Raw genomic sequence first — 13,515 nt, forward strand, 5'->3', positions numbered from 1 at the left:
GTGAGAGTGATGACGCCACATTTAACACACCTGCTCCCCATTCACACCTGAGACCTTGTAACACTAACAAGTCACATGACACCGGGGAGGGAAAATGGCTAATTGGGCCCAATTTGGACATTTTCACTTAGGGGTGTACTCACTTTTGTTGGCAGCGGTTTAGACATTAATGTCTGTGTGTTGAGTTATTTTGAGGGGACAGCAAATTTACACTGTTACACAAGCTGTACACTCACTACTTTACACTGTAGCAAAGTGTCATTTCTTCAGTGCTGTCACATGAAAAGATATAATCAAATATTTACAAAAATGTAAGGGGTGTACTCACTTTGTGAGATACTGTATATATATATATATATATATATATATATATATATATATATATATATATATGTATATACTGTATATATATATATATATATATATATATATATATATATATATAAAATTCTGGTATTATTCTGGTATTATAATCACATTATTTGCTCAAACCATGAAACACTGGTTTATTGATAATAAATATGAAAGGAAAATAGCCCCATTAATAATTGTATGATGGCATGTGTAATATCACTCTAGTTATTTCCAGGATAACAGATGTTAAGTGTTGTGTTGTGCTAATGAAGGTGTTGCGCTGCATAAATTTAAAATTACTCAACTCACTAAAATAAAGGGAAAATGTTTTTGCTCAAAAATAAATAAAAAAAATTCTATTATTTTCAATATTTCCATTGTTTTACATATAGAATTGGACAACATTTTAAGGTTTATGCTTAATTATATGCTTAATGATTATACAGTACATAAATTGTTGGATATATAATATAATTGTATAAGTGGGGTAACTTTTGGGGTAAACAGTCATTTCTAGTGTAGTTAAACTGATGGGATTAACTGGCCTTTGTGTTTTGCCAAAACAAAAGAGGACCTGGAGATCAACTTTCTCTATTTTCAACTCAGATTTGTTAATTTTTCTAAATGTAGATTTATATAACCTATTTAATAATTTAAATAAACCACAGTGGCCAGAGTTTAGTTAGCAGAAGGGTGTGAAATGACTTTATTTGGACTTTATGTGTAATGACATTATTTGGGTCAATTCAGTCTTCATTAGTGTTGTAGTATTTTGCTGTATTTTAGAACAATATTGTTCATTTGATCTTTCATTGATTTGGCAGATGAGTACATAGTAGCGCTTGTAGTGATTGCAGTGATTGCAGTGATTGGATGGATTGTGACTGCGCTGTGCTGGATTTATAAAAGAATAAGATCTGGTGAGTAGCACTGCATGTTGACTTTTCTCTAGAGTACAGTATATTCTTTATTTTACTGGAGTTTTAAGTTTGTTTGTGTGTGCCCTGTATTATCTTTATCTTGAGTTGTCTACTTTTTGGGATTATATTTCTGAAGCATATTTGCTCAGTTATCACAGAAGGTTTGGATGGAGTTTTCTTTTAAAGGTAGCCGTATGTAAATGCAGCAAAGAAATCAGATTGCATGAAACTGCAGAACACATACAGTCACATCCATAAGTATTTGGACAGTGACATGATTTTCATACATTTGCCTCTGTACACCCACCACAATGGATTGATTTGAAATGATGTGATCAAGAGGTGGTTGAAGTGTAGACTGTAAACTTTAATTCAAGGGGTTTAAGAAAAATATTGCATTAAGTGTTTAGGAATTACAGCAATTTGTACTAATGTTCTTTAATTAGTTATTTTCACAGACTCAAAAGTAATTGAACAGTTGACTGATAAGCAGTTTCATGGCCAGCTGTGGACTGTTTCTTTGTTATTTCATGAAAAATTAAGGAGATAAAAGGTCTGGAGTTGATTCCAAGTGTTGAATTTGCATTCGGTAGCTTAGCTGTTCATAGGAACCCTCAATATGTGGTCCAAAAGACACTAATCAGAGATATAGCAAAAACTTTAGGAGTGACCAAATCAACAGTTTGGTATGTTCTTAAAAAGAAGGAATGCACTTGCAAGCTCAGCAACACCAACAGGCCTGGAAGACCACAGATGACAACTAAAGTGGATGATAATAATCCTTGTTGTGGAAAAACCCTTTCACAACATCTAGCCAAGTCAAGAACCCTCTGGAGGAGGTAGGCGTATCATGAATGAATGAATGAATGAATGAATGCCTTTTTATTGTCACTATACACATGTACAATGAAATTAAGAGCCACTCCTTTTTGTTCCGTGCCAACATGTACATTCAATAAACAAGAAGAATAAACAGATAAATAAACAGATAAATAAACAAGATAAATAAACAAGATAAATAAACAAGATATTGGGGCGGATGGGGGAGGTACTATGAAATGCACAGTTTTGAGACACTATATACATATGCTGTGAACTCAGTACATGTATGTGTTTAGAATGGTAATAGCTTTCGGGAAGAAACTATTCTTGAATCTATTAGTCCTTGTTCTGATGCACCTGTAACGTCTCCCTGAGGGCAACAGATTAAACAGATCAGAGCCAGGGTGAGAGCTGTCCTTAATGATGGTTTTTCCTCTGCTGAGGCAACGGGAAGTGTAAATATCCATCAGGGAGGGGAGAGGGCAGCCAATGATCTTCTGTGCTGCTCTTACTACTCTCTGAAGCCTCTCCCTGTCTGCTGCGGTGCAGCTACCGTACCACACCGTGATACAGTATGTCAGCAGGCTCTCGACGGACAAGCGGTAGAAGGTCAGCAGCAGATTGGGGTCCAGATTGTACTTCCTGAGAACCCTCAGGAAGTGTAGCCGCGTTTGAGCCTTCTTGATAACCGCTGTGATGTTGTCTGTCCAGGAGATGTCTGCAGAGATAAGGACGCCAAGAAACCGGAAGGTGTGGACCCTCTCCACACACTCACCATTGATGAAAAGGGGGGCCAGCTCAGTGTTGTGCTTCCTGAAGTCTACAATGAGCTCCTTGGTTTTCTTGGTGTTTAGAGCCAGATTGTTCTTTGAACACCAGGCTGCCAAGTTCAGGACTTCCTCTCTGTAGGCTGCCTCATCTCCTTTTGAGATGAGTCCGACCACTGTGGCGTCGTCAGCAAACTTGACGATAAGGTTATTATTGTGGACCGGACTACAGTCGTAGGTGTAGAGACAGTACAGGAGGGGGCTCAGCACACAGCCCTGTGGAGAACCGGTGCTCAACGTGCGAGTGGAGGAGAGGTGGGGTCCGAGTCTCACTGTCTGAGACCGGTTGGTGAGAAAGTCCTTTATGAATGTAAATACAGAAGGATGCAAACCTCTGGTAACACTGAAAACTCTAACAAGTCGACTGTACTCAAATGATTGTGTAAACTCGTTCCCTCAATTTAATTAAGGGGTAACTTGTATATATAAGTTCACTTAACTTGCTCATGTAGACTGTACTTAAATTGTTAAGTTCACTTAACTTGATGTTCATTTAATGTAGGGCTGCAACTAACGATTATTTTCATAATTGATTAGTTGAACGATTATTTTTTTCAATTAATCGATTAATCTGATGGGGGCGGGGCGAACTTCCAGTACCATTTTTTTGTTTATTTAAAATAAAATCCACAAACTGAGTGTTACAAATATAAACTTCAGACTAAAACTTTACACAGATGTTTGTCCAAAACAGAAAAGAACCCAATACACACACACACACACACACACACACACACCAGAAAATATATTTTTAATTTAGGACTGTAGTTTAATTCGTTGCTTTTTGTTCATCCATAAAAATAATGCATAAATACTATAAAATAACATATATATATCATTTATTTTATAGTATTTATGTATTATTTTTATGGATGCACAAAAAGCCACGAATTAAACTACAGTCCTGAATTAAAAATAAAAACTCACTTTCACTGCACTGTGTGGTTTCCTCACTGTCTTTAGGAGTATTATTTTACTTGTGTTTACTTTTGATCATAATGTTTTAATGAGACATTACAGATCTGACTCGCGCTACACTCTGTATCTGCGTGTCTACACCGCGCGTGATCAGCAACGCGGCCTCGTTACTAACACATCACTTCCGTTATAATAAACAACAGAATTTACACTGCAAGCACAAATACAACATATAATGACAATAAACTTAAATTTAACTAAACCCTTTAAGCAGCTTGCACCAGTTTCCCCTGCCCCTTACACACAGCGGAGCATTCTGGATATAAACATAAGTTTGTCCTCGTGCATCAGTTTGATTTCCGCGGTGTTTAAAATGATCTCCTTAGAGGACTTGGGGGTCGCACACTTTCTTCCTCAGTCACGTGATGATTTCTCCTCCGTCTGATGGAGACTGAGGTCATGTTGGGAATAAAAGGTAACGCTGACAGAAAGTAAACTGAAGAAAGTCATTATCGGTGACTCGGGTGTTTGCTAACGCTAGCGTGCGTATGACGTCATGCGCTGTCATGGCTTATACTTCCGGTGAGTTAAAAAAACCCACTAGTATTTGAGATGATATTACCTTTCTAAAATCCACACACTAGACTGTAGAGTACAGCGTGCATAGTGTAAGTGTACAGCACTTCATTTGGGACACAACTTTATTATTTACTCTCCGAGGCGTGTTTTCGGAACAGAAGTAACGTAATGAGTAAATCTCCCCCGCGCCGTACAGACCAACTAATCCATAATGAGATTCATTACAACCATTTTCATCATCGATTATTATCCATTTTATCCATTAGTTGTTGCAGCTTTAATTTGCAGGCTAGCCACTAGTCCTCGAGGGAATTTGTGTGCTTACCTAATTACCTAAAGTTCACGTAACTTGGTGTTCATTTCACGCATATTGAAATACAGTGTCCCAAAAGTCTCCATACATAGGGGAAATGAACACTTTATAGCAAAATGTAACTTTATTTTCAAAATGTCCTCTATATGATTACCATTTCTTTGTAAACACAGACGGAGTTGTCAACAGTCATCAGTGCGTTAGTTCGCTTGTTGCCAGGCAGAACTCCTTGCATGGCCAATCAAATCAAAGAAAGACCAGAGTGAGCTATTTTAATAAATCATGATTCTGAGTTCCTAACACGTTTATGCATTTTGTAAGTAAATAAGTTAAACTTGTGAAATTGATGGTACAAGATGAACTTGTACCCGAATGATGGGAAGGGAAGAGTATGGAGAAGGGAAGGAAGGACTCATGATCAAGCCCGGGTTAAGAATTCAGAGTCCCCTGGGTGCAATGTGTTGTAGCCCAAACCCAATAATCTGTCTCTCTCCTCCTCTCCTGTCTCCAGATGTTCTTTGAGTCCTCTTCTCCCCGGCTCCCCAGGAGCTGCCACTCTTTGTCTGTCTCTCTCCTCCTTTCCCCCTATTATCTCTACTCTCTTCCTCTCCTCTTCTCCTCTTCTAGTGATGAAAACGATGCAAACAGCATAGGTCAACTTGTCTATAAACCTGAAAGTATCTGATATCAAATGGAAAATAAAGCTGCTAGTTTTTTTTTCTTTTTTATTATGATTATAATACTATGTTTCATGTAGATTGTCCGCTCTATCTCTCTCTCACTCACACACACACCCACACACACACACACACACACACACACACCCGGCCTCTACACGATGTAAAAGAAAACGTGACTCATCAGACCAGGCCACCTTCTTCCATCGCTCCATGGTCCAGTTCTGATGCCCACTGTAGGTGTTTCGGTGGTGTACAGGGGGTCAGCATGGACACTCTGACCGCTCTGCAGCTACGCAGCTCCATATGCAGCAAGCTGTGATGCTCTGTGTGTTCTGACTCCTTTCTATCAGAACCAGCATGAACTTCTTCATCGGTTTGCGCTGCAGTAGATCTTCTGTGGGATCGGATCAGACGGGCTAGCCTTCATTCCCCATGCACATCAGTGAGCCTTTGTGTCCATGACCCACTGCACACCGGGAACACCCCACAACACCTGCCGTTTCGGAGATGCTCTGACACAGTCATGTACACATCACAATTTGGCCCTCGTTATCACTCAGATCCTTACACTTGCCCATTTTTCCTGCTTCCAACACGTCAAGTTCCAGAACTGACTGTTCACTTCCTGATTAATATATCCCAGCCCCCCACAGGTGCCATTGTAATGAAATAATCAATATCATTCACGTCACCTGTCAGTGGTTTTAATGTTATGGCTGATCGGTGTATATGTGGACATACACTAAATAAAATCATGATCTTCTGTGTGATTTGTACAGTTAAAGCGAGATGTGCTCATGCATTTTGTGTAGATCCAGACAGCAACAGCAGTGATGGAAAAAATGTGTTATTTAATCATTCAATGTATGATCTATCAACTAATCTAACCATAATAATATTACCATAAAATACCATGACAGTTCCACTGTGTTGACATCCTGCAGTCCCAAAAGCTGGTGGTGCAGCGAATATGTTGGGTCAGGTTCTGCTTGAACTCCTGCTAGAGAGGCTGTGAATCGCACTCTGGACTGATAGTCTCTTCCGCACAGGTGTCAGAAGAAGGACTGGTGCAGAAGCCGTTCTATTGTTTTTTCTGTTCTGTCTTGCAGATTGCTTGTTGATTCTCTGTGTTTTTGGCCATGGTCGCTTCTGTTGCCCTCGTTCGTGTATACTGTGACAATGACGGCATCTCCCCTGTCCTGTGGGATGTAACCTTTACCCAACACAAAAACAGAGGAGCTCATGCAGATGTTTTAGCATCTGTTTTGTGATCTGTACAATTAAAATGCCCACGCATTTTGGGTGGATGCAGAAAGTAGTAGCGCTGATGGCACGTTTTTGTTATTTAATCATTCAATGCACATTTTACCAACGTATCACATCGTGTTAATTACATTACCATAAAATACAGCTGAAAAGCCCCTTTCCTCAACTCTGCGTGCGGGCCTTTAGTGATTCACTGATCTGTATAATAAATATCATCATGTTTAAAACTGACCTTAGATTATGGCCTGTCAAAAGCTGATGAGGCAGAAAGTCCTGGGCAGAATTTGGGTTTGACACTCCTGATTGATAGTAACAGTTGGCATTGGTATGTGCAGCATGAGCAGCCCTAAAGTCCTAAAGTGTTGGATTGGATGGGTGGAGGTATGGTCTCTGTGCTCCAAAATTATTAAGACACACACAGACACACGCACACACTGTATACCTCTTCTCCTTGGCTTTCCAGGGGCCGCATCAAAAGCTACTTTCAGGCGCTACACTCCCAACGGCCTAGGCCACTGTAGATGTTTAGTGGTGTGCCTCTTTTTTAATCTTGTGTGGCCCAACCAGACATTGCCTTCCATTTTCGGCCCATGCCCATAATGCCCATAGGATAATCCAGCCCAGCTCATGATCCAAATCATACCACATCATCTGTTAAACATGGTGGAGACAGTGTTATGGCATGGGCATGTATGGCTGCTGGTGGAACTGGGTCACTGATGTTTATTGATGATGTGACTGCTGATAGAAGGAGCAGGATGAATTCTGGTGTATAGAGCTTTACTTTCTGCTCAGATTCAGTCAGGTGCTGAAAAACCAAAAGCTTTTTAAGGCAAAGAAATTAAATGTTACTAAATGGCCAATGATCTCAACTTAATTAATCTTTTCACTCAACAAAACTGAAGGCAGAAAGAGCCACAAACAGGCAGCAACTTAAGGTGTCTTCAGTAAAGGCCTGGCAAACCATCTCACGGAAGGAAACTCCGCATTTGGTGATGTCCATGGGTTTCAGACTTCTGGCAGACATTGACTGCGTAGGATTTGTATCCAATTATTAAAAATAATCCTAATATTTATAATTATCATAGTTTGTCCAATTACTTTTCAGCCTGTGAAAATGGAGTGAAATGTTTGTCACTTTGACAGTTTTAAAGGATGTTTAAAATTTTGTGCAAGGCTGTTCAATTTTTTATTATTTTTTATTTATTTATTTATTTATTTTTTACAAAGCAATTAATTTAAGTGTTTAACTGAAAAAAAATGTAGTTATAAACAGTTTAATTACTCTTCAGCAATATAAATATAGTATACAGTTTTTATGCAGGTTTATAGATTTATTACATTTTATTATGGATTTGTAAGTAATAAATTTAAAACTTCTGCATTGCACAATATTCCACAAGACAAACCTGCTGCTGCACCGCAAGACAATCCTGCTGCTGCACCGCAAGACAATCCTACTGCTGCACCGCAAGACAATCCTGCTGCTGCACCACAAGACAATCCTACTGCTGCACCACAAGACAATCCTGCTGCTGCACCGCAAGACAATCCTGCTGATCAAGAAATACAGCCACTACTGAAAACACCACCTGATGATCGTGGTGAGTATCAGATGGAAACATTGACCCACAAGCAGAATCTGGGTTATATATAAAGTTTTAACTTAAATTGATCCATTTTGGTTTAAGATCATTTATATCCAGATTTACAACAATACATAAATTCTGGATATAAATTGTACATTTATAAATGTATCACTAATGAGCAGCCACAGTCAAGGGTGGCAAAGAAAAACTCCCTGAGACGATATGAGGAAGAAACCTTAAAAGGAACCAGACGCTAGGAAACCGATCCTCATCTGGGTGACACCGGAGAGTGCGAATATAAATAAATACACCCCTTCTATAAATGTGTACTACATGGTCAAATAGTGCAGTTGTGTAAGCAGGAAATTCATGAGCTTATGAGCGAATCATGAATATGAGCATCGGAGTTATTTTTTAATTCATTATAGATTTAACATGAAGTCTATTGTATCAAACTGAAGTTATTAACTGATCAATGATGGAGACTTGAGTGCAAATTGTCCTTAACAATTGCAGTCCTAAGGCTATCCAAGGAAGAACATCCACAGCCATCGTTATGCTTTCTATGTGGTACAATCCACAGTAACCTCATGGTGATCTTTAGGCTGACCATGTGGGGCCATAATTGAGTGATTTTCAGGTGATGAGAACTTCAAACAGAAGAACAGAACACTGGCTGGATTAGCTGTGTGCTTAGCATCTAAATGATATTTAAGACTGGTTGTACTCCAGTTGTAACTCAATTCACATCAACAGTAACAGAAAGTAATTTTGCTCTTATTGATAATCCCATCTGACAAGGATTTATAACTGAACTTGCCATTCAGAAGATCTTATGTATCCATTATCCATCACAGACATGCTTGCAATGACAATAACAACCACTGCGCTGACCACTGCATAAAATCATGCAGATGCAGGTCAAGAGCTTTAGATAATGTTCACATCAAACCTGAGAATGAAGAAAAAATGTGATCTCTGTGACTTTAACTGTGGCATGGATGTTAGTGCCAAATGGGCTGGTTTGAGCATTTGAGCAAACTGCTGATCTCCTGGGATTTTCACACACAAAAGTCTCTAGAGTTTACACAGAATGGTGCAAAAAACAAAAACTGAGCAGAAGTAAATGGCTAGATTGGTTCCAGCTGCCAGGAAAATATAATAATTCATATATAACGCTTTACAACTGTGGTGAGCAGAAACGCATCTCAGCATGCACAAAACATCGAACCTTGAGGTTGATATACATAGTTGTACATCCTTTTGTTTCAGGTTGTGTGGCTTTGGGGAAGGAGGCTGCCCAATACACTCCAGTCAAGACGGATCCTGAGTAATGCAGTTTCCAGCACAACAGGTTTCCTTCAGGTTTCCTCTCATCTCCCAAAAACATACCAGTAGGAGGATTGGTTTTGCTAAATTGACTCTAGGTGTGAATAAGTGTGTGAATTGTGCCCTGTGATGGACCCGCATCCCATCCATGGTGTATTCCCACCTCGCATACATTGTCCCCTCTTTACTGGCTAAGAAAGTTTCTAAAGGCTTTATTCAATTCAGTTCAGTGTTATGTGTGCAGCGTGTTTAACAGTGGACATTGTCCCAGAGCAGCGGTACAGAAATCTATACATTCAGGATATAGATGTTAACTGTATGAATTTATCTCTAATGAGCAGCCAGAGGAGACGGTGGTGAGAAAAACTCCCTGAGACGATATGAGGAAGAAACCTTGAGAGGAACCAGACTCAGAAGGAACCCGTCCTCATCTGGGTGACACCGGATAGTGCGATTATAAATAAATACACCCCTTCTATAAATGTGCTAATACTACATGCTCAAATAGTGCAGTTGTGTAAGCAGGAAATTCATTACAGTATCTACAGGAAGTCTGTTGTGTTGAACTTCTCCACTGGTCACTGATGGAGACTCGAGTGCAGAACTGTTTGTGGTAATTGTAGTGTTAAAGCTATCACAGCATAACTGTTCATATGAACTGAGGTCCAGAGCATCTTTATGATGTTTAAGTGGAACCGTCCTCAGTAATCTCAGTGATCTTTAGTCTGCACCATGTGGGACATCCTCAGCAGCAGCATGTGACCTCCAACTGATGAGAACTCCAACCAGAAGTAGAACATCAGGATGGATCAGGCAGGTCCGGAGAGCAGAAGGGGTCAGAATCACTGGCAAGCACATTTACTACTGCATTTAAATAAACTTAGTTTGCATTTCTTTACTTTACACACCAATCAGTGTCTCACTTGGTCAGCTTCAATAGGAAGTGTCACTAGATGGTGTACAGTGTATGGGACACATGACAGATGTGGACACTCCAAAATGACTGACATTCATTTGATGTACTCTTGTTGATAAGAGGTACGTATGGCCACACCCACCTGAAGAGCATGTTCTGAAGACAAGCGAGTTTTGCAGCATTAAAATCAATCAGGTCTGGAATGGGCTTTTGTCGTGTTTATCAGCTGTGAGCTTTGTTGTGGTTTTCATTATGTTGTTCATGAGCATGGAGTCAGTTTCGGGTTCAGCTTTGGTTTTTTATTTCAGACAGATCATAACCACATCCTGCTGAATATCCTGTTAGACACGAGTTCTCATGTAAAACGTCTGCTATCTAAGGTTATGGTTGCTAATCTACTTACCACTCGTCAATAACTTGATTTCCTTCACTGAACAATAAAATAGATATCAAATAAATGATACATAATATAAAATAACACAAACATTAAAAGGTTTTCATGGACATATAATCATACACCGTTGTGTGTCTGTGATAACTGTGTGCTTTCTGTGTCCAGATATCCTGTGCTGAGGTCACTATCAGTTCCCTGAGGGATCACCTCCTGCTGGTGTTCTGATGGCATTAAAGTGACCGGGAGTGATCACCCGGCTTCGTGCTCAGTCATTTGTGATTCTGCTGTGTGACTTGATTTGTATTTTTATTTCTCATTGTAAGACCTTAAGCATGTTTTGTGTACATTTTTGGTTTTAATTGCTAGATTTTTAAAATATATTCCTATTATCTATATAATCGTGTTTACATTTATCACATTTGGCACATTATCCAGAGCTTACATTGATCTCATTTATACAACTGAGCATGTGAGGGCCGAGGGCCTTGCTCCGGGCATCTTAACCACTCAGCTACCACCGTCCACCTTTGTTCTTAAAGTCACTAGATGTAAGGCTGATCTGCCTTTTTTGTTGGGTTTCAGTGTTTCTCTGGAATTTTTTGTTAGTTAAGAAGAAAAGGAAGCAGTTTGTCATTTGTTGTCTTCTACTAAAATAGCGAAGTCAGTTTCTTGTTCTTTCAGTTATTGGGGTGTTTGTTTATTATTTTGTCCTTGGCCAACCTGATGCAATTTACTGGTGACTGAAAATACTTCTCTTTCATTATATTTCCATGCCTCTGTGAATATTCTTGCTAGTCTGTTCAGTTTTATTTACACTAGAATCTCAAACAAGAAGAGATGCTAATAATGTAAATAAAAACAGCAGATATGTGAAAAAGTGCGTACGTTGTGTGTACAAAGCTTTTAACAGTAAATGTTGGATTTGACCAAAGCACTTAAGAGCATAAAATAAAACTGCAAGTGGACTCAGGAGGACTTCACAGTTTATGTTTAACCGTGGATCTGGACTGTCAACATGTTGAATTAACAATTAAATCCTTTGCTACTTTTGATTAAATGTAATTGCTGCTAAATACAAACACATCTGTGGAAATAGGAAAATCTTATAAAAGGTTAACAGAGTTGAAAAACAATGCAAGTGATCATGCTGTTTGGAGAAAATGATTGGAATCTGAATCCACTCACCTGCAGGAAGTACATCAAATATGCCATGTGTGTTTTGGGTTGCAGGGTTTTTGGTAGATGTGAACTGATAAACTGAGCAATTCTGAGAAGTCCTGGAGATCTGTCGCCTCTATTAGGGCAAGGTCCTCTGTCTTCTGAACACCCAACACAAAACAAAGGTGACTGACCACACCTTGAAGTTTGTTGACGTCTAATTCCGAGAGAAATCTTTTTATTTCTTGTTGAATCAGCTCTGTGTCTGAATTTAAAAAGAACACACAGTGATGTAATGACACCACAGAAAGGCCTAGTAGTCCTAGATAGTAATCCAAGAGACTGTCTGCATTAACACACATGTACTGGATCAGAGTTGTTCAGAGTGAACTCCAAGGTCAGACAAGAGCACAGATTCATACAGTTCAACAACAAAGTAGACATCCTTTGGACTAATGAGTATAACTGATATTTTTCCAAAGATATAACCGCAGCTATTGTGGTCTATAACAACAACAACATCAACAACAACAACACAAGGCCATTAGTATATTTGATTCCTTTATAAACAACCCCTGATACACCTGAAGTACTCTGAGTGACCCAGTTAGCTGTCTGTATTGCATTTTGAATGTTTGTATTGCATAACTGGCCATTGTGTTCATGTCCTTCACTGACAGATTGAATTTTATGAGGAAACAACTGGCCACAAGCTAGCTAGGACTGGAGCAACTGGTGCCTTTCTGCCAAAGTTTTACAAAGATGCACAAAATTGTGCAATTGTCTTGCACAGTTCTTAAAATATGAATGTTTACTTTCAAACCTGAGGGTCCACAAACGAATCAATGATCCAAACTGTAGTATAAGGTCTGCATAGTGCAACAAAAAGACATTTTCTCGTGTTAAAAACTAGAGGTAGCCAATCTCATTATGAATAATTTTGGGAGCACAAATCAGCCACACCATTTCCTTCAGTTTAAGGCACAATTGCCAAACCTCACAATCCATGGAGTTTTTAATTTTACTCCCTACTTAAATTGGTAAGAGCCTCAAGAGACACTAATTCTGTGCCGCAGAACCACCAAGTCATTGGAAATCTGCTCTGCTTTAACTGCACATGGTACATTGTGAGTCACTTCCTAAATGCCTGAATTGTGCAGTGGCTCTACTCAGCTCATTGTAGGTGCAGTGCTTTTCTACTGTAACTAAATGTTTAATGTAAACTGCCAAGTCATGAGTCACAATACCAACACCTGTTTGATGTTCAAATAAGACCTTTTGATCAATCATACATTTTGATGATATGTATATATCTTCTAGAGCTTTGTACTAGACTAATTCTCAGATTAGATTAGCACAGCTAACGAACGGTACTAGCTACATACAGTCACCAGAGACACCAACGATCTCTGCTACTTCCTTCTATTTGTCTCTATACACATTTAATGAG

At 39.1% G+C, this 13,515-nt stretch overlaps 1 protein-coding gene across 1 annotated transcript in view; it reads left to right on the top strand.

The window, feature by feature from the left end:
• LOC128618511 (uncharacterized) overlaps nucleotides 1–11,897 on the top strand; it is a 32,221-nt gene extending 20,324 nt beyond the window's left edge. Inside the window, exons 5-8 of the mRNA XM_053642144.1 lie at nucleotides 1,179–1,274; nucleotides 8,083–8,283; nucleotides 9,541–9,622; nucleotides 11,073–11,897. Coding sequence (XP_053498119.1) covers nucleotides 1,179–1,274; nucleotides 8,083–8,283; nucleotides 9,541–9,602 — 359 coding nt within the window. The 3' untranslated portion in view covers nucleotides 9,603–9,622; nucleotides 11,073–11,897. The remainder of the gene's footprint in view (nucleotides 1–1,178; nucleotides 1,275–8,082; nucleotides 8,284–9,540; nucleotides 9,623–11,072) is intronic.
• The last annotated feature ends 1,618 nt before the right edge of the window (nucleotides 11,898–13,515 follow it).

The sequence above is a fragment of the Ictalurus furcatus genome, chromosome 14 (genome assembly GCF_023375685.1).
Source record: "Ictalurus furcatus strain D&B chromosome 14, Billie_1.0, whole genome shotgun sequence".
Taxonomy (NCBI): Eukaryota; Metazoa; Chordata; class Actinopteri; order Siluriformes; family Ictaluridae; genus Ictalurus; species Ictalurus furcatus.